Here is a 26,590-nt window from a genome sequence, read left to right on the forward strand (position 1 = left end):
GGTATGGTTATGAATAACATTAACGGGAGGGGGGAATGTCCAGATTTTTTGTGGTTAACTTTGAGCCTCGGTATGAAGGATTTTCGGTACTGGTGTATTATGCGGGCACCGCGAAGAAGTCAAGTTTGGTTAATGCTAATGAAATAAAATAAAATAGGATGAATATATAATAGTTTAGAAACAAATTTGGGCTATATATTTGCACATTAGGGGGGGGATAAAGCATAGCATATATTAAATACGTAACTTAGCCTTTCTCCCTCCTAAACCCCAAAAGACAATTGTTTAAATATTGAGAAACCACGCTTTGCCATCAATTTATCTAGCAAATCACCTGTTGTCTGCTAATGAAATAACAGTTTGACGGGTTTCGTGACTGTTTTCTTTGATACAGAATATAGCGATGTCCACATAATGCACCAGTACCGGATTTCCCTATGAGTTTTTCCAGATTGACATAATCAAAAAGGTTTCTATAAAAAAAAATTTATCATCAATAACTCAATTTTTCCCTTCTTCTGAGTATCCTTGTGACTATATAAAAGTAGGAGCATTTCAAGTGTGGGTTGAACCTGAAAGGCCTAAAAACGCAAAAAAAGATTCTTGGTCGCAGTTCGGCTTCTCAAAATTTCCTCTAAAAGCATGCTTTTTTTTGCCTTTTCAGATTTTGTTTACTTTTTTTATTTATTTTGTTTGCTTTTACCAATTAAAATGTTAAAAAAAATATATCTGCTTAAGTTATGTAAATGGGCGGACCTTTAGAGTGTTTTAGATGAAACTATTCCGGGTCTTCTGCTTAAAATAGAAACAGCTTTTAAGCTGAATTATCTGAAACTTTGTTTATTCTTCGCAAAAATTGTCTTTAGAGAAACTTTGCTGGGACAGGTCTCTTGGTGTTGTTGTTACCCTTATTAAAATGCATCTGATTCCAATCAATTCGTTAGTATTGCAGTCAATCTCGTTTGTAAAGGAGTTAGTCAAGGTGCTGTTTTGTCGCCTAGTATATTTAATTATGTGGTGACTCAATGTCTGGCGTCTCTACTAGTTTTGGTGTGTTATGATTTAGTTCATTCGCTAGACATTGCATATGCTTAAGACGTTCTTCTACTAAATCGTAGCCGTAGGAGCCAGACAATAAAATTTTTCTATACTTAAGTCAGATTTACAATTCTAAATGTGAGTTTATTTGTTTTAATATCCGTTACCAAGTAACAGCTTTAGGTGTGGAGTACTCACTTCTTTCCTGCTCTATTTCGTTAAATTGGCAGCGAATTTGGTTCAGTTGCTCTCTTTCTTGTGCATCTTCAATCCTGATAAATAAAACGATTAAAGGGTTGGGCACACATAGCTGATTTCGGGAACTGATTTCTAAATCAGCACCGATTTTATAAGAAATCGGCGTCGATTTGAGCTTGAAAATTTTTCTAGTTTTCGACGCCGATTTACAAAATCAGCGCTGATTTTCATCATGATCATCACAAAGAAAATTAGGGATACAAATAAATAGTCAGCCAGAGGCATCTGTGGTGAAAGAGCCAATTTTCCCAAGTCAAGTGACAATGATACTGAAAAATGAATATATTGTAGTACCATAAAGGCGAATTTATACCAAAGGAAACTGATCTGTTTCTGTGAATGCTTGAATTATGAAATCCTATCTTAGTTTTGGCAAAATTTTTGAAGACGCTAAATTTCAGCTGGGTGGGGAAACTGGGAACTGGGGGAGCACTGCTCCACAGCAAATTACGCCTCTGGTGTTCCAGCTCTTCCAGCCTACTGTAAAAATAATATTGCATAGTATGATGCAATATTTTGGTGAACAACCCCTGCAATATTTTTGGTGGTTCATTTTGCAAACTAAATAATTACAAGAGTAAAATTAATAATAATGAGAAGAAGAAGAAGAAAGTTCATAAAACTAATAAATGAAGAAAAAGAAAATACTGATTTGACAACTACGAAAATCTCGACATGCCTAAATATTGTCCTTATTTGGTAAATGCTGCGATTTTTGATACATCCTAACCGAATGGTTAGCACGGTAGACTTGAAATCCAGTGTCCGTGAAGACAGAGGCTCGAGTCATGGTTATTTGGTTGGAAACGGTTGTCAGCGGCGTTTACAACGCCATGACTTAATTACCATGATGGTATGGAAGCAGTAAATTAACTTTATTGATATTCCATTTAAAATAAATGATCTTAATTAAGCTCTTAAACACTGTGTAGAGAAATCTGTTTTTTGTTTCTGAGTATGACCCTCTGTTGCATACTTTCCTTTCTGGAAATGGCTAATTATTTTTTTTTTCGTTTCCAGCCATTTTTTAGTTTTTTTCTTCTTCTCTGGATCTGATATTATCTGTATTACAATGTTTTGCTTTTTTGTAGGTAAAAAACAACAAAGAAACAAACTGCTGTTTTAGACAGGTTGTTTGCGAAGTTTGAAAGGGCTGCTCCACTTAAGCCAAAGGGCTTAAGTGGATATATATATATATATATATATATATATATATATATATATATATATATATATATATATATATATATATATATATATATATATATATATATATATAAAACGAAACAATAAATTATTATTGTTGAATTATATATTATATATATATATATATATATATATATATATATATATATATATATATATATATATATATATATATATATATATATATATATATATATATATATAAATAATTTCAAATTGGTATCTTGGTGGTCACATATCAATCCTAAAACTTAGTCAACCTACCTGAGAATGTATGTGGCCAGGAAAACTAGGCTTAGGATGCTTCTTCATCAGCAAGTTCCATAGACATTGTCTGTTGTGAGTCAGCTCAAAAATCTTAGTCATCTCTATTGTAATTCAAGTAGACTTTCTAAGTAGGCCTGTCGACCTAGAGTCTAAGGCATTTTGACCAAGTTTTAAGATTAACATGACCACTAAGTCACCTGGACTTGCAGTCCACAGTCAGAAAACTCAATCTATAAGCCAAGACAGTTACACTAAAACAGAATTAATTGAAAATTGATTGACTGAAAAGTTACCTGTCCTTGTGTGCAAACAAGTGGCATAGGGTCTACCTGTCTAAAGTCTTAGACAGGCAACCCAGTTTATAAGCTCAGACAGTTACACTACCACAAAATTCATTCAAAATTGGTTGACCCAACAAGTTGCCTGGATTTGCAGGTGAACAAGTGGCATAAGGTCTGCCTGCCTATAGTCTCAGGCAAGGGCAGCTGAGTTTTTGGACTAACATATGAGCATCAAATTGCCTGGACTCACAGGCAAACCAGCAACAATAATAATAATCGATTAAATTTTCATAACATATATCCTATAGGCCTTCAAAAAATTATGGATATTTATTAGTGAAAAGGATGTCACATTTACACTAAAGCAATGCAGGAAAAAAAGGTACTGTTCTAATATCTGGGGAACATGCGAGAAGTGAAGTTTGGTTAATGCTAGTGAAATAAAACAAAATAGGATAAAAATGTAATAGTTTAGAAACAAATTTTGGCTGTATATTGGCACATTAGGAGGGTGGGGATAAAGCATAGCATATAATAAATACATAACCTAAACTAACCTAGGTACCATTTTTCCTCCTAAACCCCAAAAAACTAAACCTTGAATATAGTTCCTGGAGTGAGAAAGCCCTTGCTTATAGAGCATAAGATAGGAAATTAGTGGGTAGTGTTATCTGTTTGTAGATATTATGTAATCAATTGACAAAAACCATAAAACAGACATAAATTGATGTTGTCATCCAAGAAAAACAACAAATAAATTGACCGACACTCATAACCATTCAGAAAACATCCATCAAATTGAGAAAATTCCTGTTTTTTCATTCTCACTGACAAAAACCATAAAACAGACATAAATTGATGTTGACATCCATGAAAAACATCAAATAAATTGACCAACACACATAACCGTCCAAGAAACATCCATAAAAGTGAGAAAATTCCTGTCTTTTCATTCTCACTGACAAAAACCATAAAACAGACATAAAATGATGTTGACATCCAGAAAAGTGAGAAAGTTCCTGTTTTTTCATTCTCACTGACAAAAACCAAAAAACAGACATAACTTGATGTTGATATCCATTAATGTGAAAAAATACTGTTTTTTCATTCTCACTGACAAAAACCATAAAACAGACATGAATTACTGTTGACATCCATGAAAAACATCAAATAAATTGATCAACACACATAACCGTCCAAACAAGATCCATAAATGTGTGAAAATTCATGTTTTTCCATTCTCACTGACAAAAACCATAAAACATACAAAAATTGCTGTTGACATCCATTAAAGTGAGAAAGTTACTGTTTTTTCATTCTCACTGACAAAAACCATAAAACAGACATGAATTGCTGTTGACATCCATGAAAAACATCAAATAAATTGACCAACACATATAACCATCCAACAGACATAAATTGTTGTTGAAATCCATAAATGTGAGAAAGTTCCTGTTTTTTCATTCTCACTGACAAAAACCATAAAACATACATGAATTGCTGTTGACATCCATTAAAAACATCAAATAAATTGACCAAAACACATAACCGTCCAAGAAAACATACATAAAAGTGAGAAAATTCCTGTTTTTTCAAGTGAGAAAAATATTGTTTTTCCATTCTCACTGACAAAAACCATAAAACAGACATAACTTACTGTTGACATCCATGAATGTGAGAAAGTTCCTGTTTTTTCATTCTCACTGACAAAAACCATAAAACAGACATAAATTGCTGTTGACATCCATCAAAGTGAGAAAGTTCCTGTTTTTTCATTCTCACTGAGAAATACCATAAAACAGACATGAATTGCTGTTGACATCCATAAAAAACATCAAATAAATTGACCGACACGCACATAACCGTCCAAGAAAATATCCATCAATGTGAGAAAATTCCTTTTTTTCAAGTGAGAAAAATTCTGTTTTTTCATTCTCACTGACAAAAACCATAAACCACGTGGTTCGTACGGGAGTCGGACCCGCCTTTCTACTCAGGACAAGGGCTGTAAGTTTGTTGTCCTAGGGGTATATAAGGTTTTCATAGAAAGCGTTGTCGTAAATACTTCAAAAGGAGCTCATTCGACGGGAAATTGAGAAGGCTTAAGCCCTTTTTGATGGTCAAAAGTAATCGGAGGGCTAATATCCCACGTCCATCATTGCTCCAAACACTTCCGATCAAAATTCTGATCTAGCTATTTTGTTCAACGTTGTAAAAAGGTCCTGACATTACGTCTTTGAGTCTGATAAAGCCCCCCCCCCCCCCCGCCACAGCCTTCAGGGTAAGGAATGTAATTTATGCACTGAGGGCACATAAGCTTAAACTGTTCATTCGATTGGGAATTGACAGGGCTAGTGCATTTTTAATAGGCGAAAGTGATCGGAGGACAATTAAGACCCCTCCCACGCCAAACATTTCCGCGAACACTTATTATCATAATTTCCAGATAGCCATTTCCTTCAAAATAGTTGAAAGTTCCCAAAATTATGTCTTTGAGGATGACAAACTCCCCACAGCCCTCAGGGCAATGGTTGTAAGTTGTGCCCTGAGGGCATATAAGATTTTTATGAGTGTTGTCTTAGAAACTTCAAAAAGGGCTCATTCGATTGGAAATTGAGAGGACTAGTGTCCTTCTTAATGGTCGAAAGATCGAAAGTGATCGACCTTTTAATGGTCGAAAGTGATCGGAGGACAAATACCCCCCTCCACCCCCCTCCTATGCTTATCATATTACCAAAAACTTTCAAACATAATTTGAAGACAGACATTTCGTTCAACGTAGTTGAAAGTCCCTATAATTATATCTTTGAGGATGACAGCACTCCACAGCCCTCAGAGAACGTGTTGTAAGTTGTGCCCTGGGGCACATAAGGTCTTCAATGAAAGCTTTGTCCTAGAAACAAAAAGGGCTTATTCAATTTGAAATTGAGAGGGCTATAGCCCTTTTTAATGGTTGAAAATGATCGGAGGGCAAATACCCCTTTTCACACGCCCCTCATCTCCCCAAACACTTTCGATCAAAATGTTGATATTACGATTGTTTTCAACGTAGTTAAAAGGTCCATAAATTAGGTCTTTGTGGATGATACCCCTCCCCCCCCCCCAGAGCCATCAGGGTAAAGTTTTTAAGTTATGCCCTTGGGAGGTGTAAGGTTTTTATAGAAAGCGTTGTAGTAGAAAATCAAAAAGGGCTCATTCAATTAAAAATTAAATGACTATTGCCCTTTTTATTAGCCGAAGGTGATAAGACGGCAAATGCCCCCCCCCCCCGCCTTCAGGCCCCACATTTCACCAAACACTTCCAATCAAGATTTCGAGATCACTATTTTGTTCAACGTAGTTGAAAGGTCTGGAAATTTTATTCATGAGTATTACATTCCCTCCCCGGCCCTCCGAACAAGGGTTTTAAGTTATACCCTTAGGATATATAAGGTTTTTATAGAAAGTGTTGTCGTAGAAACTTCAAAAACGGCTCATTCGACTGGAAATTGAGAGGGATATTGCCCGTTTTAATGGTCGAAAAAGATCTGAGTCATATAAACTTCCGAAGGAGCTAATTGGATTGGTAATCAGAAGCTCTAGGGCCCTTTTTAAGAGTCATTGATCGGAAGGCAAAAAAACCCCTGCCCCGCCAAACATACGTCGTATTTTCCCGCAATGCATCCAATAGAAATTTTGAGATAGCCATATTATTCAAAATAGTCAAAATATCCTATAACAAAGATTTTGGGGTTGAAACAAACCCCCAGAGCTTGGAAGCAAGGGTTTTAAGTTATGCCCTAGGGGTATTTAAGGTTTTCATGAAAGGGGTGGTTGTATAAGCTTTAGAGGAGGCTCATTTGGTTGAAAGTTGGAAGTTCTAGTTCCCTATTAAGAGGGCAGCTAACCCTCGTCCCCCCAGATTACTCCTCTTCACCAAATGAATCTGATCAAAATTGTGAGATAGCAATTTTGCTCAAATTAGTCTAAGGAACATATAACAATGCCTATGTAGTGTATGTGAGCTATGTCCTAGGGGTATTTAAGGTTTTCACGAAAAGGGTGTTTTTATAATCTTTAGAGGAGGCTCATTTGGTTGAAAGTTGGAAGTTCTAGTTCCCTAGTAAGAGTCTAATATGATGGAGGCTAGCTAACCCTCGTCCCCCCAGATTACTCCTCTTCACCAAACGAATCTGATCAAAATTGTGAGATAGCAATTTTGCTGAAATAAGACTAAAGAATATATAACAATGCCTCTAGGGTTGACACAGCCCCTCCCATTACCCTGGGGATAGGGTTGACACAACCCCTCCAATTACCCTTGGGATAGGGTTGTAAGTCATGACCTGGGGCCATATAAGGCTTTTATGGAATGGGTGGTCGTATAACCTTCAGATGGATCCCATTTAATTTGAAATTAGAAGTTTTAGTGCCGTTTTTAAGAGTCAAAAGGGATTTGAGAGTAACCATTCCCCCCCCCCCCCACACACATTTATCATTTTCCCAAAGATATTGCATCAAAATTTGGAGATAACATTTTATTCATTGTAGTTGAAGGGTCCAGAAATTATGTCTTTGAGGAAGACACCCCAATATAAATTTTGAGACAGTAATTTTATTCAAAATAGTCCAAACATCATATAACAAGGCTTTTGGGGTTCTTACAAACCATCAGAGCCTAGGGGCAAAGGTTGTAAGTTATGCCGCGGGGTATTTAAGGTTTTTATGAAAAGGATGGTTGTTTAACTTCAGAAGAGGCTCATTTGGTTGAAAATTAGAAGTTCTAGTTCCTTTTCAAAAAGTGATGCTTCAAAAGTTCAAAAGTGATGGAGAGCATTTAGAGCCTACTCCCCCACAACCCCTTTTTTCACCAAATGGATTTGATTGAACTGGATTTTATGATATAGTGATTTTGGTCAAAATAGTCCAAAGAACATATAATAATGCCTTTAGGGTTGAGACAACTCCCCACCGCCCTGGGGATAGGGTTGTAACCTATTTCAAGAGGGCATATAAGGTTTTTATGGAATGGGCGGTAAAATAAACTTCAGATGGGGCTCAACTGAACTGAAATTGGAAGTTATAGCGTCCTTCTTAAGTGTCAAAGTAATTTAAAAGAAACCAATCTCCCCTCCACGCTCATCATTTCCCTTAAAACCTTCAATCAAAATTTTGAGATAACAATTTTGTTCATTCTAGTTGAAAAGTCCGGAGATTATAACAGGCACTTGAAAAAAAAACCTTTCTTACATATATTACACTCAAAAGGTTTTCTTCCAGTATGAGTTCGGCGATGACCAGATAAACCGGCACTTGAAGTAAAACATTTCTTACACATATCACATCACAGTCGAAAGGTATTTTTCCATTATGAGAAACCTCCTGTTTTGCCACATTATTTTCACCAAATTTATAAATGTGACTTGGCACCTCATTTTGACTTGTCAAATTCTTTTCTTTTTTTAGACACATCCTTGCAGGACCTGACATACCAGGTAATCTACATCCTTGTTTGCTCATAACATTGTCAAAGGACACTGCAACAAAAAGAACTAAAATAGTGTAAAATTCGCTCAAAATTACAATGACTTCTATTTTTCTAGCTCATTGTTAGTTTAGCACACAACTCAGCTTTGAAAGTTTTTAGCCTTATACAGTTATAATAAAATAAATCTTAATGACTCTTACCTCGTGCTAAAATCTCTCACTTCTCAAAAGCATTAGGTTTGTCTATTTCGACTTCTAAAAGCAAAGCAATCCGAATTACTAGACAAAAATATCTAAGGTATTGTTTTGAATAGCTCTCCTTTTTGGGAACTGTTTCTGATCAAACAGTTCGTTGTAACGAACTGTAGGTAAGGAGCAACCCAGCTCAATGGTAACCGAAACTCTAGAAAACGGGATTTTGATACCAATAGATACATCAAAAGAATCAGATTTTAATAATGATTTCAAATAAATAAGTTTCAACAAGTTTAGTCCTACCCATCAAAAGTTAAGCGCCTGAGAACATTTGGCTGATTTTCGATAAAAGGGGGAAAGACCCCCTAAAATTTATAGAACCTTTATGAAAATCACACAATCATATTCAGCGTATCAGAGAGCCCTATTGTAGAGGTTTCAAGCTCTTATCTACAAAAATATGGAATTTTGCATTTTTTGCCAAAAGAGAGATCACGGATGCGTGTTTATTTTTTTGTATTTTTTTTCCAGGGGTGATTGTGTCGACCCAGTGGTCCTAGAATACCGTGGAAGGGCTCATTGGAACGGAAATTAAAAGTTCTAGTGCCCTTTTTAAGTGACCTAAAAAATAAATGGCAACTAGGCTCCCTCCCACGCTCATTTTTTCCACAAAGTCACCCAATTAAAATTTTGAGATAGGCATTTCTCAATGCCATATGGGAAGTTTTGTGTAATGTGGGAGGATCTTTCCATGAATGAAGTTTTCATGGAGGAAGGGACATTGTTATGAAGGGAGCGCCAGATTTCCCAGCATTATTTAAAAAAAAGATCAGAAATTAAATAAAAAAAACAAGTTTTTCAACTGAAAGTAAAGAGAAACATCAAAACTTAAAACGAACAGAAAATATTACGTATATGATTAGGTTCACCCCCTAGTCAATACCTCGCTCTTTAAGTCAAAGATTTTTTAGTACTTTCGTAAGAGCTATTTATTATTCTAATTAACGGCCTTTGTGATTATGTGGTTATTTTTAAAGAATTGGAACAAAATTCGAACTTTAGCTTAAAGAGCAAGGTATTGACTAGGGGGTGAACCCCCTAATATACTTATTAAAAATATATGAATATGAAACGTAAGTTCGTTACGTAAGTTAGTTCGTAAGTTACGTATATTTATTACTAATAAAAACGTTCGTAAATAAAATTAAACAAGTTTCGAGAAAGCCATTTAACAAAATAAAAGTCAAATTAATATGCAAATTTTGTTTTAATTATACGTGTACGGTGAGCCAAAATCAAAACCTGCATTAATCCAAAAACGTTCAAAAATTAAATAAAAAAAAACAAGTTTTATTAACTGAAAGTAAGGATCGACGTTAAAACTTAAAACGAACAGAAATGATTCCGTATATGAAAAGAGCTGTCTTCTCCTCAACGCCTCGGTCTTTAAGCTAAAGTTTGACTTTCTCACATCTCTATTTTTAAAAAAAAATAAAAAACTTTCGCGTAAAGAGCGAGGTGTTAAGGAGGGGACAGCCCCTTTCATATACGGAATAATTTCTGTTCGATTTAAATTTTAACGTTGTTCCTTACTTTCAGTTAAAAAAAACTTTTTTTTTATTCAATTCCAAACTAAGACGGCTGATTCCACAATCTAATAAATTATCTCTGGAATAACACTATCCAGAGTAGAAGGGCCTTATTGACTCCCACGCGAACCACGTGGTTTATGGTTTTTGTCAGTGAGAATTTGAAAAAACAGGAATTTTGTCACATTTATGGATGGTTTTATGGTTTTTGTCAGTGAGAATGAAAAAACAGGAACTTTGTCACATTTATGTCTGGTTTCATGGATGGTTATGTGTGTTGGTCAATTTATTTGATGTTTTTATGGTCTTTGTCAGTGAGAATGGAAAAACAGGAACTTTGTCACTCCCTTCTTGTTGTTGTTCGATGCAGATGTTATGAGTTTCCGGGAAACAGTTAATGACACTTCCTTCCTGTTCAGAGGGCTTGCTTAGATATTAGCGGCGGAGGGAATATGAGGAATGGATTTTTGCTATAGTTTTATTAGTCTGTGAATAGAATCCACTAAGTTTTTAGTTAGCAGTGTAATAACATGAGTGAACAAGATGAGTTAGAAATATCCCTTTATTGCAACTGTTCTATTTGTAAGGGGCATATTCATGATTTTGAGTATTCACACGAACCTACTGAATGTTTAGACTGCATAGAGGCAGAGACAGATGAGAAGAATCTGGAGGAAACAAGAAGAAAAATTGTATGTGACATGGAGAGAAATTTATACCGATTGCAAGTAAGCTAAGATAAAAGAATGATTGATATGATAGAGAAGGAGGACCAAAAGAAGAGACTGGTAAAAGAGGGCTTTCTCTATAGTGTAAAAGACAGCAGTGAAAACCCAAAGAAAAATGTATTTAGTGCAAGATATAACTCTGATTATTATGATGATTATGCTCTAGGAGAAGAGAAAAAGTGGGCCTCTAAGAGAGAACATAAGAGGTCATTCAAAGAAAATGATTTTAAACAGCGGAAACCCTGGTGGAAGTGTTCTCATATATGATTTACCTTTAAATCAAATAATTAATATGTGTAATGAGTTTTATATTGCAATCATACAATAAATTTGTTTGTACTAGTTTAATTTTCTCATACTAGATATGTATAGAATAAGGATACCAGCAGACACTACGGTATATGAATTGTTCAGTTTGATTAAATCACCCCATAGAGTATTATCAGTCCACAACCAAGTTTTCTATCAAAGATAAAAATAAATCATTTTTCTAATCTTTATTCTTATGATAAATCAATATTTATTATAGTTTTTATATACACAATCTCGGGTTCTATTATTTGAACCTCATCTTCATTCTTCATTTACTACTATATCTAGCAGAGAGGAGGCATCGTCCTCAAATAAATCCTCTCGTATTCATATATGTATATTCGCTCGAAGGGGGCAAACCATCAAGCCAACCGCTCATCATCTTCTATACAGAGTCGGCCCGAAGGTCCCCTCCGCACCAAATCCTCCGACGTATACGATAATCCGTCCTCTGTATAATGGATCTCTATTACATCATCAGCATCATCAATGCATATATCGCACAAAAGAATTTCCTCCTCATTAGTGAGCTCCCACTTACTCCATACATCCTAAAAAGATTGAGAACACTATGATCAGAAAACTAGAGTTTCCATCCAAAACCTATATTAGTTCAGATTTTACGGGAATAGTTTATATTCGAACCATTATATCTACCAAAGGTTCAATACTTGAGTTAAACTAAGAGGTTTTAATTTCAGGAAAAATTAAATTTTGGCAACATTTGACAATTTACAAAATTTTAAGTTCTTTTTAGTTTCAAAAATGTTTCCGGTCGTTCACCATCTTTTATTCTTTCGCAGACAAGACTGAATAATTCCACTTCCAGTTGTTTGTCTATGTTAAACTACTACGAATAACATTATTTCATTTAAGTATACAGTTTAAATTTCATATTTTGATGATTTTGATAATTATCTTGCCATGATTCCCTAAATTGAAGCTAATGGAATGTTACGATATAACTGCTTTAAGTTTTTTTCATTTTCCAAAATTGAATGAAGCTAGACAATTTAGAAAATTCTTTTTACCCGAATATTCTTCAGAGCCCAACCTAACTAGGATCTGAAAACAATAATATAACTTATAGTTGAACAAATTTTTTTTAAATATCTCTTTTCTGACATCATTTGGAACTTGCAAATTATTATAAGTAGTAACTAATTACTTAATTTTTAATGAACTTATAATTAATTGAACCAACAATCCAAATTTTTTGATACCACAACAATAAATGGCAAACGAAAAAGAATATAAAAACTACAGCATTTTAAAAATTACAGAGTCTTAATATTTAACTGGGTTAGACCAACGGACTCTTACGAAAAGCTTAATAATCAAAATATTATCAAGACACAGACCGGACACCCCGCTATTTTTGCTTATCATTCCCCCCACCAAACAAGCTGATCCGTTAAAACAGAATTAGAATATATACTTAGACCGTAAAAAGAGAAGAAATTAAATTTTCTGTCAATATATGTCTAACGATAGACTTATAGAATTGATAGAAACTTTTTTCTCCACAACCCACAAGGGGATATTTTTCAAGTAAAAGTAAAGAGCTGCTACACTAAATCAAAGATGAACAGAAATAATGTAGAATAATTTGTAAAACGTAAACCTATATCCAATGATATATTTAATAGAGTGACAAAAACTTTTTCCACAAGAGGTTATTTTTCAATTAAAAGTAAAGAGCTGCTACACTAAATCATAGATGAACAGAAATAATGTCGAATAATTGTTAAAACGTAAACTTATGCATAATCATATATTTAATAGAGCAATGAGTCTAGCTTTGAAAAGTGTGTTAGAACAACTAGAAAGAGGGCATCATATATAGAAACTATTATTTTTTATTACTATAGCAAATAAAATTATACCAAATAAAAAAACAAAAAAAAAAAAAACAAAAAAAAACTCGATAGGCTAGCGTCCAGCGGGCTTTAACTCTTACGCAAATTTGAAGAATTTCCACATCCTGCTTTAAAAAATATTTTTCTGCTTCCACGCAATTAATCTCTTCAATATTGTAAAGTTTGACTCCTGGTAAAATATTATGTGTGCCCTTTGCGGGAAAATATATACCTTAAAAGAAAAGTACACATGTGTCTACACAAAGAGACAGTTTTACTCTTATAGATATGATTCAATACTCACTACAAATCAAGTGGGCTCTTAGTCTCCTTTCAAATGAATACGAGTTCAGCTTCTGAGCAGTAAAAAAATTATTTGATTTAATTGGTAAGTACTCTTATTGCATAGGCAATCACTTGAGGTTATACAGCGGGTAGCTAAACCCAGTATTCCTCAAGAGCCCCCCCCTCCCAGGCTCCCAAAGAGCTCCCAGACCCCAAAGACTCCCCGGGCTCCCAAAGGCCCTTCCCATGTCCCCAAAGGTCCACCGGGACTCCCAAAGGACCAATCGGCAATGCTCAAGAGCCACAACACTAGACCACACGACAAAGGCTGCCTACCCGAGATCCCCAAAGGCCAACTCCCCTAATCTCCAAAGGTCCACTAGACCATCCAAAGACTCCTCCACCCGAGTCCCCATAACGGTTCCCCGAACCTCCTAAAGGCCTAAAGGTTAGCTTCTCATGAGCGCTCATGATAAGCTAGCCTAATCTAACCTAACTTAAACGTGGAGAAACCTAACTTCTAACCTAACCTGACATAGCCTAACCTATGGTTTTGGTATTTCTATGCAATACTGTGTAATTTTGCGGATGACTCCTTCTATACGAAGTGTCCTGGCTACTGATGAAACTAACAAAAACAACATATTGTACCCACATAGTTCTTTACTTAGGTAGCATTAGCGCTTCGGTAAGCAGGTTTTCCAATGAAAATAATTAACTATGATGAAGATACGTTCCTAGAATTTTTTTTTTTGGGGGGGGGATTTAAAATCCTCTGGAAAATTTGAGTTTTTTTTTGGGGGGGGGGGCAGGGGGTGTGGGTATTTCAAGAGTGAGGGCTGAGGTGAGGGGTAGCTCCACTCCTAAAGATTTTTCTTTCTAGTCTTACATAACGTAGTTATAAACCATAGTTTTCATGCCCCCTCCTGTGAATTGGGCGTTATCCACTTTAATTTCCAATTAAATGAGCTGACTCTATGATGTATGAAGTATTGTTTTGAATCTGTTTCCCCGTGAGTGATAGATAGTGAGGTAATTATTGTTCTAATAGCGTGACCTAGTACGATTTTCGCAAATAGGTAACCGTTAAGCGAGTATATTTCGGGGTTTTGAAGTTTTTGAAAACAGTATAGTCTGAAATATAGAACAATATATACAAATAATGGATAGTTCTTCAAATGTAAGCCCTCTAACGTTTGATGTAAGTTCAAATAATATGACCTTTCGGTGTGTTTTCCGATCAAAAATATGTAAAATACAAAGAACTATGTTCCATTGATTATAAAGGCATGGCTAAAAAGGAATTGTCAGTGAAAAACTCACAATTGAGCCTTTCTATTGAGAAAACACAAAATTTATAAAATATGCAAAATACGATGAAATCACGTTCCCAAGTTTTTAATTCGTATCCTTCAATTTGAGATGTCATTGCTTGTCAAAAAAAAAGGAATTTTAATTTAAAATCAAACAAAAATATATCTTAAAAAGTATTTTAAGTGTTTTTCCAACGAAAATAGGCAAAATACGACGAAAATACGTTCCCATGGTTCTAATTCATATCCTTTAATTAGGGAGGTCAAGGCTTGGCAAGAAAAAGGGATTTTCAGACCAATTTGCACGCTGTAAGTGATGTCTCTATGTTTTCCGTTCATTTGCTTCTTACAGAAAAGTATTTTAAGGGCTTAATGCTTTTTTATATGCTTCCTTTTTAATTATAACTATGCAAAGGTTAAGGACTATCTTAGCTCGGCCATCCATAATCATTTACGTTATTTGGAATTTTTGCAGTTATGAACTTTTAATAGTTAACGATCTTTATGTATTGATTGACAACAGTTTTGAAGCTACTTAATTGTACCATTAATATGTGTGCTACAGGTTAAATTAAGTCTAAAGAATGGACCTAGTATAAAAAAATATGACACAAATGCAAAATGTTTATTTTCGGGGAAGTGAATAAAAATCTATTGGATAGTTTGAATAAAAAGTACTCAAATAGTCAGGCAAAATGGGATTTTGGGGGGGTCTGGGCCTTGAGGTCCCCTCCTCTCTGTGTGAATCACTTATATTAACCCTTATACTGCGAAACTCATAGGAACAAGAACGGTATCACTGAATCCTTGTGAATTTGTACCCCTGCGACAGCAAATTCTTCAATAGCAAACACTCATTACCTTTTAATATACGTGTAACCCTTTTGCTTTATATGGCCTCCTCATCAGAGTTCTCAGAAATAACAAATTAGTCGCAGCTTCATTAGTAAAAAATATAAAAATGAACCTAAATGAATGCATGTTTTAATTGTGTTGAGTAATTTCTTTGTGCAACACAGACAAATAGACCACATTAGCTGTTATCATAATTTCACCAATGATCATAAAGACTTACGTCAGAGGCTATGGACCTGTGCTATAAAACTTCGACTGATTTCAGTATATAAACTGATTATCCAGAACTGTTCACCAATGATCAGGAGTGTCAAAACAGTCCTATATTTTTCAAAGGGGAGATCGGATATAGGCCTACTCCTATTGTAGAACTTTATAAATACAACTAATTAGAGCTCCAAAGGGTAAAACCAAGGTGCACAGGGCAACACAGCTGCACACGCTCGTCCTTTGCCCTAATATGATAAAGGCTTCACTATTTACTGACTCCCATGACTTTCCCATATTTCTTTAAACTCCTTTCCTACACTGGGTGTTTGAAATCATCAGCGCTTATCTTACAGTACATTTTCTGCATCTTTTTTTATTAATAGTGTTGTTCTCAATGATCATTCAGCTTTTTAAAGACTTACTTTTTAAAATCTTTACAGCAATATATTACTTTGTTTAATACGTGTATTATTGAGTCAAGAGATTGAAGCGTCAAGATGAAATTTCGTATTGTGTTTATTTACTTATAAGAAGAGGTATCACATCATGAACAGTTAGAGGGGAGGGTCGGATCTATTTCTTAAAAATTAGGGGGGCAATGGACAATTAGAATTTTTTCGATGACAATACCAAAAAGTTATTTTTCAAGCAGAGTTCAGTCAATAAGTATTTTAAAAATCCCCCCCTCCCCATTACTGTCTCTGTGTATATATCCTTATCAAACTTCTTAATAGTAGATTTAAGACGATTATAAAATACCTCGGCCTTATCTTCTTCCTATTCAATATCTGTTAAGAACCTGTAATCGAGTATCGATTCAATACAAAGATGAATAAGAAAATATAACAATTTCTGCTTAAGCTTTATTAGTGATATTCGATACGTTGTGATATGATGCGAGTTTATTATTTCAAATAACAGGAATTAAATTAACAGTTAAATTAAGAAACAATATAATTTAAATAATCACTCTTCTTTTTCACTTATTTACTAAAATGAGACACAAAATACTGTCGAAAAGACAATCGATATCGGTTGGTAGCCATAGGCTTACAAGGCTTGGGATGTAATACTATTCGTCTTGTTCGCGTTATCTCCAAAATGAAAGGATCATTATTAGTAATATTTACCTGTTATAATAAACGATTGCACCTTATAAGACAGAGCTCTTTCTACCCCCTTCTTTGCAATGCCAGATAGTCTATTCGTCAACCGATATGAAAAAAAGAATAGACCTTAGCACATCCTCTTTGGTGGGAGAAATGGAGGGGCTCGGGGGCCTTTGGGGGCACGGGGGGGGGGGTCTTTGAGGGTTCGAGAGCCTTTGGGAGCCCGGGGGGCCTTTGGAGATCGGGGAGGGGCCTTTGGGGGTTTGGGGCCCTTTGGGAGCCTGGGGGCCTTTGAGGATCAGGGGAGGGCCTTTGAGGGTGCGGGGGACCTTTTGGGACGGGGGGCGGGCCTTTGGGGGTCTAGTGAACCTTTGGGGACCGGGGGAGGGCCTTTGGGGGCTCGGGTATGGGCTGTTGGGGTCTGGGGGGGCCCTTGAGCGCCTATTGGTCCTTTGGTAGTCCCGGTGGGCCTTTGGGGACAGGAGAAGGGCCTTTGGGAGCTGGGGGAGTCTTTGGGGTCGGGGGGCTCTTTGGGAGCCTGGGGGGAGCTCTTGAGGAATACTGGGTTTAGCTACCCGCTGTATAGCCTCAAGTAATTGCCTAGGCAATACGAGCACTTACCAATTATATCAAATAATTTTTTTATCGCTCAGAAGCTGAACTCCTATTCATTTGAAAGGAGACTAAGAGCCCATTTGATTTGTAGTGAGTATTGAATCATATCCATAAAAGTAAAACTGTCTCTTTATGTAGACACATGTGTATTTTTTTTTTAAGGGATATATTTGCCCGAAATAGGCACACATCATATTTTACCAGGAGTCAAACTTTACAAAATTGAAGAGATTAATTGCATGGAAGCAGCAAAATATGTTTTAAAACAGGTGTTGTAAATTATTCAAAGTTTTGTAATAGTTCATGCCCGCTGGACGCGATACTTTCTAGTTTTTTTTTGTTTTTTTTTTTTTTTTTTTTTGTTTATTAGGTATAATTTTATTTGCTAAATTAATAAAAAATACTAATTTTTAGATATTATACCTTATTTATGTTTTTTATAACACGCTTTTAAAAGCTAGACTTACTACTGTATTAAATATATCATTGTGCAGAGATTTACGTTTGAACAATTATTTGACATTATATCTGTTCATCTATGATTTCGTGTAGCAGCTCTTTACTTTTAATTGAAAAATAACCTCTTGTGGAAAAAGTTTTTGTCACTCTATTAAATTTATCATTGGATATAGGTTTACGTTTTACAAATTATTCGACATTATTTCTGTTCATCTTTGATTTAGTGTAGCAGCTCTTTACTTTTTACTTGAAAAATATCCTCTTGTGGGTTGTGGAAAAAAAGTTTCTGTCACTTTAATAAGGCTATCGCTAGACATAACCCTACATAAAATTTAATTTATTCTCGTTTCCCGGACTAAGCACAGATTCTATGTAGTTTTTAACTGAACTGCTTGTGTGGGGGGGGGTTGAATGACCCAAAATGCCGGCTGGACCTTAATTCGACTGGGACTGATTTTGATTCTGAAGCTATTTGTCATAGTTCTTTTATCTATTCAATTTCATGAGTCAAGATCTGTAACTCTTAAAATTTGTAGTTTTTTTTTAATATTCTTTTTTCATTTTCCATTTATTCTTTTGTTATAAAAAAATTTTGATTGTTTGTTCAATTAATTATAAGTTCATTAAAAATTAAGTATTATCTACCACTTTTAATAATTTTCAAGTTCCAAATGATGTTAGAAAGGAGATATTTAAAAAAAATTTGTACAACTATAAGTTATATTATTGTTTTCAGATCGTAGTTAGGCTGGGCTCTGAAGAGTATTCGGGTAAAAAGAATTTTTCAAATTTTCTAGCTTCCTTCAATTTTAGTATATGAAAAAACTTGAAACTGTGATTTTGCGATAAGCCTTCAGCTGCAATTTACACCAAAAGGACAAGATACTTATCAAAAGTATGAAAATTAAAAATGTAAAATGTATATTTCAAAGAAAAAATAGCCTTGGTAGTAGTTTAAAATCAATAAACCGTGGAAAGTGGTTTTCTTCAGTATTGTTTGCGAAAGATTAAAAGAGGATGAATGACCGGAAACATTTTGAAACAAAACAAAAATTAAAATTTAGTAAATGGTCAGACGTTGTCAAAATTTAATTTTTTCTGAAGTTGAAACCTCCTAGTTTAACTCGGGTATTGAACCTTTGGTATATATATCGGTTCGAAAATAAACTAGTCCAGTAAAATCTGAACTAATATGGGTTTTGTATCGTGAACTCTAGTTTTCTGATCATAGTGTTCTCAATCTTTTTAGGTTGTATGGAGTAAGTGGGAGCTCACAGTTGATGAGGAGGAGCTTCTACTGTGCGTACTAGTACAGCATTGATGATGCTGATGATGTGCTAGAAGTACATTATACAGAGGATGGATCTATCATATACGTCAGAGGATCTGGTACGGCGGGGGCCTTCGGGCCGACTCTGTATAGAAGATGACGAGCGGTTGGCTCCTAGTTTGCCTACAATAGGAGTGCATGGCGATTTATTTGAATACAGGTCCACTCCATTGATTGATATATCAATAAATGATGAAGCGGAGTTTGAAATTGAATGCATACTACCTCCTCTGGTAGACATAGTGGTAGATGGAGGATGAAGATGAGGTTCAGATAATTGAACCTGAGATTGTGTATTTAAAAACTGTTATAAATATCGATATTATCAAGAGAATAAAGATTAGAAAGAATGAATTATTTTTGTTATCTTTGATAGAAAACTTGGTTGTGGACTGATAATACTCTATGGGGTGATTTAATCAAACTGAACTATTCATGTACAGATAGTCTCTGCTGGTATCCTCACTCTATATATATCTAGTATATGAAAATTAAAATAGTACAAACAAATTTATTGTATGATTACAATATAAAACTCATTACACATATTAATAATTAGATTTAACGGTAAATCATATATGAGAACTCTTCCACCAGGGTTTCCGTTGTTTAAAATCCTTTTCTTAGAATGACCTCTTATGTTGTCTCTTAATGGCACAATTTTTGTTTTCCACTGGATAATAATCGTCATAAGAATCTAATTTATATCTTTAACTAAGCATATTTTTCTCTGGGTTTTCACTGTTGTCTTTTGCACTACAGAGAAATAAATCTTTTACCAATCCTTTACTTTGGTACTAATTTTAGATAATACCAATCCTTCTTTTATATTAGATTATTTGAAATCGGTATAGATTTCTCTCAATGTCGGATATAATTTTTCTTCTCGTTTCCTCCAGATTCTTCTCATCTGTCTCTGCCTCTATGCAGTCTAAACATTCAGTAGGTTCATGTGAATACTCAAAATCATGAAAGTGTCCTTTACAAATTGATCATTTTCAATAAAGGATATTTCTAACTCAATTCGTTCTCTCATGTTATTACGCTGACAACTAAAAACTTAGTGGATTCTATTAACAGAATAGTGAAGATCTTGTAAACACGTTTTACTCGTATTTCTTCCTATGCTAGTAAGTAAGCATGCCCTCAGAACAGGAAGGAAGTGTCATTAACTGTTTCCCGGAAACTCATAACATCTGCATCGAACAACAACAAGAAGGGAGTGACAAAGTTCCTGTTTTTCCATTCTCACTGACAAAGACCATAAAAACATCAAATAAATTGACCCACACACATAACCATCCATGAAACCAGACATAAATGTGACAAAGTTCCTGTTTTTCCATTCTCACTGACAAAAACCATAAAAACATCCATAAATGTGACAAAATTCCTGTTTTTCAAATTCTCACTGACAAAAACAATAAACCACGTGGTTCGCGTGGGAGTCAATAAGGCCCTTCTACTCTGGATAGTGTTATTCCAGAGATAATTTATTAGATTGCGGAATTTTCCCTTACATATTAGCGGCGGAACTCCGCCGCTAATATGTAAGCAAGCTCTCTGATTGGCTGAGAAGGAGACGCGTGATCTTGTTTCCCGTTATCGGATCAATAAAATTCCCAATCGATTACGCAATCAATTTCTCAGGTTAGGTTAGCCAAACAACAAAGTAGCCATGTTTGTTTCTTAATTTCCCTTTTTCGTGAATCAATAATTCCACCACCGATTATGTAAATCATCCTCAGGCCATTACACGTGGCCAAACAACAACAAATACTGTTTCCCGGGAACTCATAACATTTGGCTTGAACAACAACAACAAACACTGTTTCCCGGAAACTCATAACATTTGGCTTGAACAACAATTATTGGAAACACGCGATCTCCCGGGAACTCATAACATTTGCCTCGAACAACAACAGGAAGGAAGTGTCATTAACTGTTCTCAGGAAACTCATAACATCTGCATCGAACAACAACAAGAAGGGAGTGACAAAGTTCCTGTTTTTCCATCCTCACTGACAAAGTCCATAAAAACATCAAATAAATTGACCCACACACATAACCATCCATGAAACCAGACATAAATGTGACAAAATTCCTGTTTTTTCATTCTCACTGACAAAATCCATAAAACCATCCATAAATGTGACAAAATTCCTGTTTTTCAAATTCTCACTGACAAAAACCATAAACCACGTGGTTCGCGTGGGAGTCAATAAGGCCCTTCTACTATCCAGAAACTAGCTCTACTATAACATTTTGCTAATTTTAATCGAAGTCCATCACTAGAAGGAATGACTGATTTTGTTTAAGTTTATGTAAGTCCGAAGATGGAATATGGCATTCATTGTTTTGTCAATAGTTCCTCATATCCTGAATCTGCAGTCCGTATTGCTATGAGACTTTTTTTTTAGCACACCCCAATTACTAAAAGAAGAAACCTGTCAGGGATCACCCAACTGCAGGAAAAAACTCTGCTTCAGAGAAGAAGCCACTACACCAGAATACAAGCATAAGTTAATTAACATTTTGAATTTGAATAAATCACCCCTATGAATTTAGTTTCATCTTTATGGAGTTTTATCGAAAGGAGACTTTGGACTGGTCTTCTCAGTGGATGGATGCTTTCCCCTTTATGAATTCCCCACCGTGAGAGATGCCTCCCGTTGAGAGACATACGGGCATGCTGCCAAAAAATAAATATTGTCATTCAGCCGAAGAAGTTAAGGCAACCTTTGCATATTATGTGAATATCCATTTACCTATTTATATGTATGTTTATACTGAGGGTTCTGTTAGATTCAAAAGCTGTTGCAGCTGCCTCTATCCAAAACCTAAATCTGAATATTTTTCTGAGTGTATCATCACTACTTTCTGCCGAATTATTTACAGTACGACTCGCAATAGATACTCTAATTGGTCTGGACATTTCTTCAAACAACATCCAGTTCCTGTCAGATCCTCTTCCATCAATTCATCTTCTAAGTCAATTAAATTATAATGCTGATGATCACGACTTTAAAGGTATACGCTAAAAGATCGGTTTGCTATTTTCAACTAGATATTCTATTGCATCTAATCATATACCTAGCCGTAAACATATCATATATAATGAAATGGCAGAAAATCTTTCAAATAAGGCAGCAGATACCCCCCCCCCCAAGAAATGTAAGGACTATAGGTTTTAGAGAGGTTGTTTGAGCTCAAACAAGAATCGTTCTTTCTCCTTTGAAGTCTAAGGATGTTAATGTGCTTTATAAGCTAATATCCTTTAATTATCAATCTTAACCTAAAAGAAGGAACTATTTTAGTTAATAGTGACCTTTTTAAATAGATATTCCACCACACCCCATATGCAGAAATTTCTCTCAGACATCCGGGAACACTAAACATGTTTTCCTTTAATGTAATCCAACGGATCAAGATCCAAGGAGACTAGAAAATTACTGCCGTCAACTGTAAGTCCCTACATCATTTAAACTACTACTACTAACAACTCACCGCAGCACCTAGCTGCCTGAGGCCAACACAGCTACAAACGCTCCTCCTCCCTCCAAATCTATTCAAAGCCTCCCTCTTTACACCCTCCCAGGGAGTTCCAATCTCCCTTAAATTATTCTTTTTGACATCCTCCTACCCCAACCGTGGACGACCTGCTTTCTGTTTAGCCCGAGACGGTTGGCCGAAAAGGACAATCTTCGGCAATATGTCATCCTCCATCTGCAGAACGTGCCTTAGCCATCTCAACCTTTCTCTCATTACCACCTTAGAAAGTGGGATTGATCCACAGTTTTCGTACAGCCTATTGTTTACATACGGTCAGTCAACCGGGTACCCAGAACAATCTGTAGGCAATTTTCCTGAAAAACTTGCAGCAAATCTTCATCCGCTTTTTGGAGCACCCATACTTAAGAACCATATTTGACCGCAGCCCTCCTGTAGCTTCCAGTATTTTAATCTTGGATATCAGATTTATCCCCCTGTTCTTTAAAGCTTTTCAATCTTTTCTTTGCTTCACGTCACCTTTTTATCTTCAGTTATTGCTTACCTTAGCGACTCAGCCTTCTTAAAATTTCAAACATATTCTAGTACCCTGAACTCGTAAAACCTCAAGAAGCTAATTTATTTATGTACTCGTATTAATTTCTCCCTTTCACATGGTTTGGAAGCCATAATCTACAGATTGATAATAATGATCCTAAGAAAACGCCATTATTACTAGTATAATGTTGATTATTTTCAGAATGCAAATGTTTTTGGAAAATATCTATGATCATCCAATAATCCATAAAAGTATTCCAGAAAATTCAAAAAAGTAAATTTTCTTGTAAAATCTAAAGACCTTGTAAAGATATAGAAGAAGATTTTAAAATCCTCCTTGAGGTAGGTAGTTTCGAAGACCACACTACCTTTCCATGATGTTCAATTAACAGTTCAACAGCAACTGATTTGGTTATTTAATAGTAAAACATCAACAAAAATCTGGTCAAATATACAGTGACAGTTTTCAGCAGATAAACTAAAATAATACAAATAAAACGTTGAAATTTATACAAAACAACAAATTAATTGAATATTGTTTAATGATCTTATATTTTTAAAAGCGGTTAAAGATACAAATTTCTTTGATTTCCTAGATCTGGTAAACAGAAGTCAAAAGTACTGGGAGAAACGAAATTTACTATATTTGACTGTAGAAAATTGTAAATTTAGTTTAAGCCAAATTGACCAGCGTCTCTATTCAGAGCCAGATTTTTGCATAAGTTATTTTAATTTCAATGGTCTCCCTAAAAGCTTCTTTAAATATCCTGGTCCCTAAATATCAAAACAGATATTTTAGAACATAATAAAAGTAAAAGAAATTTAAAAAGGGTTCAGTTAGAGTCGATGTGAAATTTGTAGCTTTGAATCATTGTTTATGATTCTTGATGTTGTACTAATCTAATTTTTAAAGGCTGGTTGGTACGTCCTACATACGAGATTTCGGACATACTAATCGGAAGCTGTGGTTAAAATGTTTCAAATAAAACTAAGTTTGCCATTTTATTCAGGGGTTTATTTGGATACAATATTCTATGTCTCGATTATCAAAACCAGCTGGGATTATTGTTTACTAAATATTTTTTTCAAAAGCAACCAATCCACTCTGATGCAATAAACACCTATCTTTCAGGCTGCGCCGCAATTTAAAGGAACGTTTAAGATACATCTTCTCATTTTGGACACACAAAAATACAGAAGATGAGGATGTCTAAAGCGTACCTTCATCTAGGTCAATGTTTGACTCCAGTTTAAGATGGTCAGCATTGAGTTTAAAATCTCCAGATATGCCAGAAGAAACAGCAAAAAGATTGGCTTCATTTTCAATAAATAGCATAGAATGTGTACTTCCAAAAATATCTTTATCGTCATTTGAGGATATATCCTCATCGCACTCAAATAAAATCAGGCCGCTGGCACGTATTTTTTTTACCGTAGTCAGGGGTTCGAGTCCTGGTGTCGCTGGGTATTTAGTTTGGGACGGGGTCAATGGTGTGACTCTGTAAGCTCAGCTGGAGTTGACCCAGCTTTAAATGGGCATCTGAGAAAATCTGTGGGAAAAACATAGGAAGCGTTGGATGATTTGCCCCCAACCACACAGTGCACTCTCGGCCGAAGGCATTGAATCCTGGGATTGGTACCTACGTAGCGCGGACCATTGGTCAGCATTAAAAAAGTTTTTTTAAGTTTAAGTTAGTTCATGGATGTGTAAAGGTAAATTGATCCTCTCAGCATCTCGTCACTTCATAACTGTATACAAAAGATGAAGAGCATTAGATTTGGATAATGAGGATAATGGCCAATTATTATAGGTTTTGTCAAAAAGTTTCTTCATCAAGGTTGAACCAATAGGTCTTCCTAGTAAAGAGCCAACCACCTATAGTAACAAAAAACTTAAGACTCATTTAGAAAAAAAACTGCCTAGTCAGAAAAACATAGCATTTCAAGCTGATTAGTGACTCACCACTCAGGTGACAATGCAGAATAGCAAAAAAACTGACTATTATTTTGTGTTATGTTAATATTAAAAAGTTTAGAAAAAATATTTATATCAATAAGCTCATTAGTTTCAGATCTATCCATTCAATGAGGCAGAATTATAATATTAATCAGCCTTTTTCCTCGGGAAGGATCTAGACTTTCTTTGCAAACTGGGAAACATATCTTGTTTCAAATTTTAGACCAATTATTTACCAAAAAAAAAATCAATCAATCGATCAATCAATCAACCATACATAGCATATTTCCAAAATGTACTTCGAAGATTGACAGAGTTAAATCTTTACTAGGAAATTATATCAGATTGTTATCTAGCATTAAAACATTGAGTCGTAAGAGAACTATAAACGAACTGGACATTTGTATCCTGTCACGATTTATCCCTGTCCCAGGAGCTTCAATAGGCAACAATGAAACAAATTTTGAATAATATACGACTCAAAAATTATTGAAAATGAAAGCTGATTTACTAAAATAACTGCTATTTAATTTGATTTTTAATGTATTTTATAATATGATTTTTTAGGAACTTAAAAAAAGCCTGAAATCCTGACGAAGGTTCAGTTTGTTTGAAGCACAGTTCATATAATTATCCAGTATGATCATTCCCTATCTCACCCATTATAAAAACCCGGACCGGAGTGCGAGTGCTCCAGAGAACGTAGAAACATAAGTGGCGTCAGATCTTTTCATGGGTTGACAAGTCAGACGCGAAACAATCGGAAACAAGTGGAAACCCGCTATTATTAACTGCACGAAGAAGTGGGAGGAGCTTTTTGTTCGCACCGAGAACGAAGACCAGAAATGATCTGCGATAAGCTTACTGGATAATTATATGAGCTGTGGTTTGAAGTAAGGCTGATTATATCAAGAGTCAGAAATTGACTTTAAATGAAACAAATTAAAGGACGCAAAATACAAATTATAAGGTTAAAAAAAAAGTTTTTAAATAACCATCTATAATGAGATAGAGTTTTCTAAATAACAATCAAACCAAGTTTCGTGGCAACGCTTGGAAATGTTTGTAATTTTTATCACCAAGGAATTTTGGATTGTTTTGGTAATTGTGTTACATGGTTTAATTATTATTTTAGATAGCGATATCATTATTTATTATTAGCAATGTTTTAGCAATATCATTAACGTTATTTTATTCCAAAAATCATGAGA

At 35.1% G+C, this 26,590-nt stretch overlaps 1 protein-coding gene across 2 annotated transcripts in view; it reads right to left on the minus strand.

Moving 5' to 3' along the window:
* Positions 1 to 8,086: 8,086 nt before the first annotated feature.
* Positions 8,087 to 26,590, minus strand: part of LOC148943845 (heat shock protein 105 kDa-like) — a 221,648-nt gene continuing 203,144 nt past the window's right edge. Inside the window, exon 8 of one of the 2 annotated variants that reach the window (XM_089101396.1) lies at positions 8,087 to 8,581. In XM_089101396.1, the coding sequence (XP_088957522.1) occupies positions 8,557 to 8,581 (25 nt within the window). In that variant the 3' untranslated portion in view covers positions 8,087 to 8,556. The remainder of the gene's footprint in view (positions 8,582 to 26,590) is intronic. The other variant, XM_089101398.1, reaches the window with a different exon arrangement.

This window comes from Artemia sp. Qi Xiang Cuo, chromosome 15 (genome assembly GCF_049724085.1).
Source record: "Artemia sp. Qi Xiang Cuo chromosome 15, ASM4972408v1, whole genome shotgun sequence".
NCBI classification, from domain to species: Eukaryota; Metazoa; Arthropoda; class Branchiopoda; order Anostraca; family Artemiidae; genus Artemia; species Artemia sp. Qi Xiang Cuo.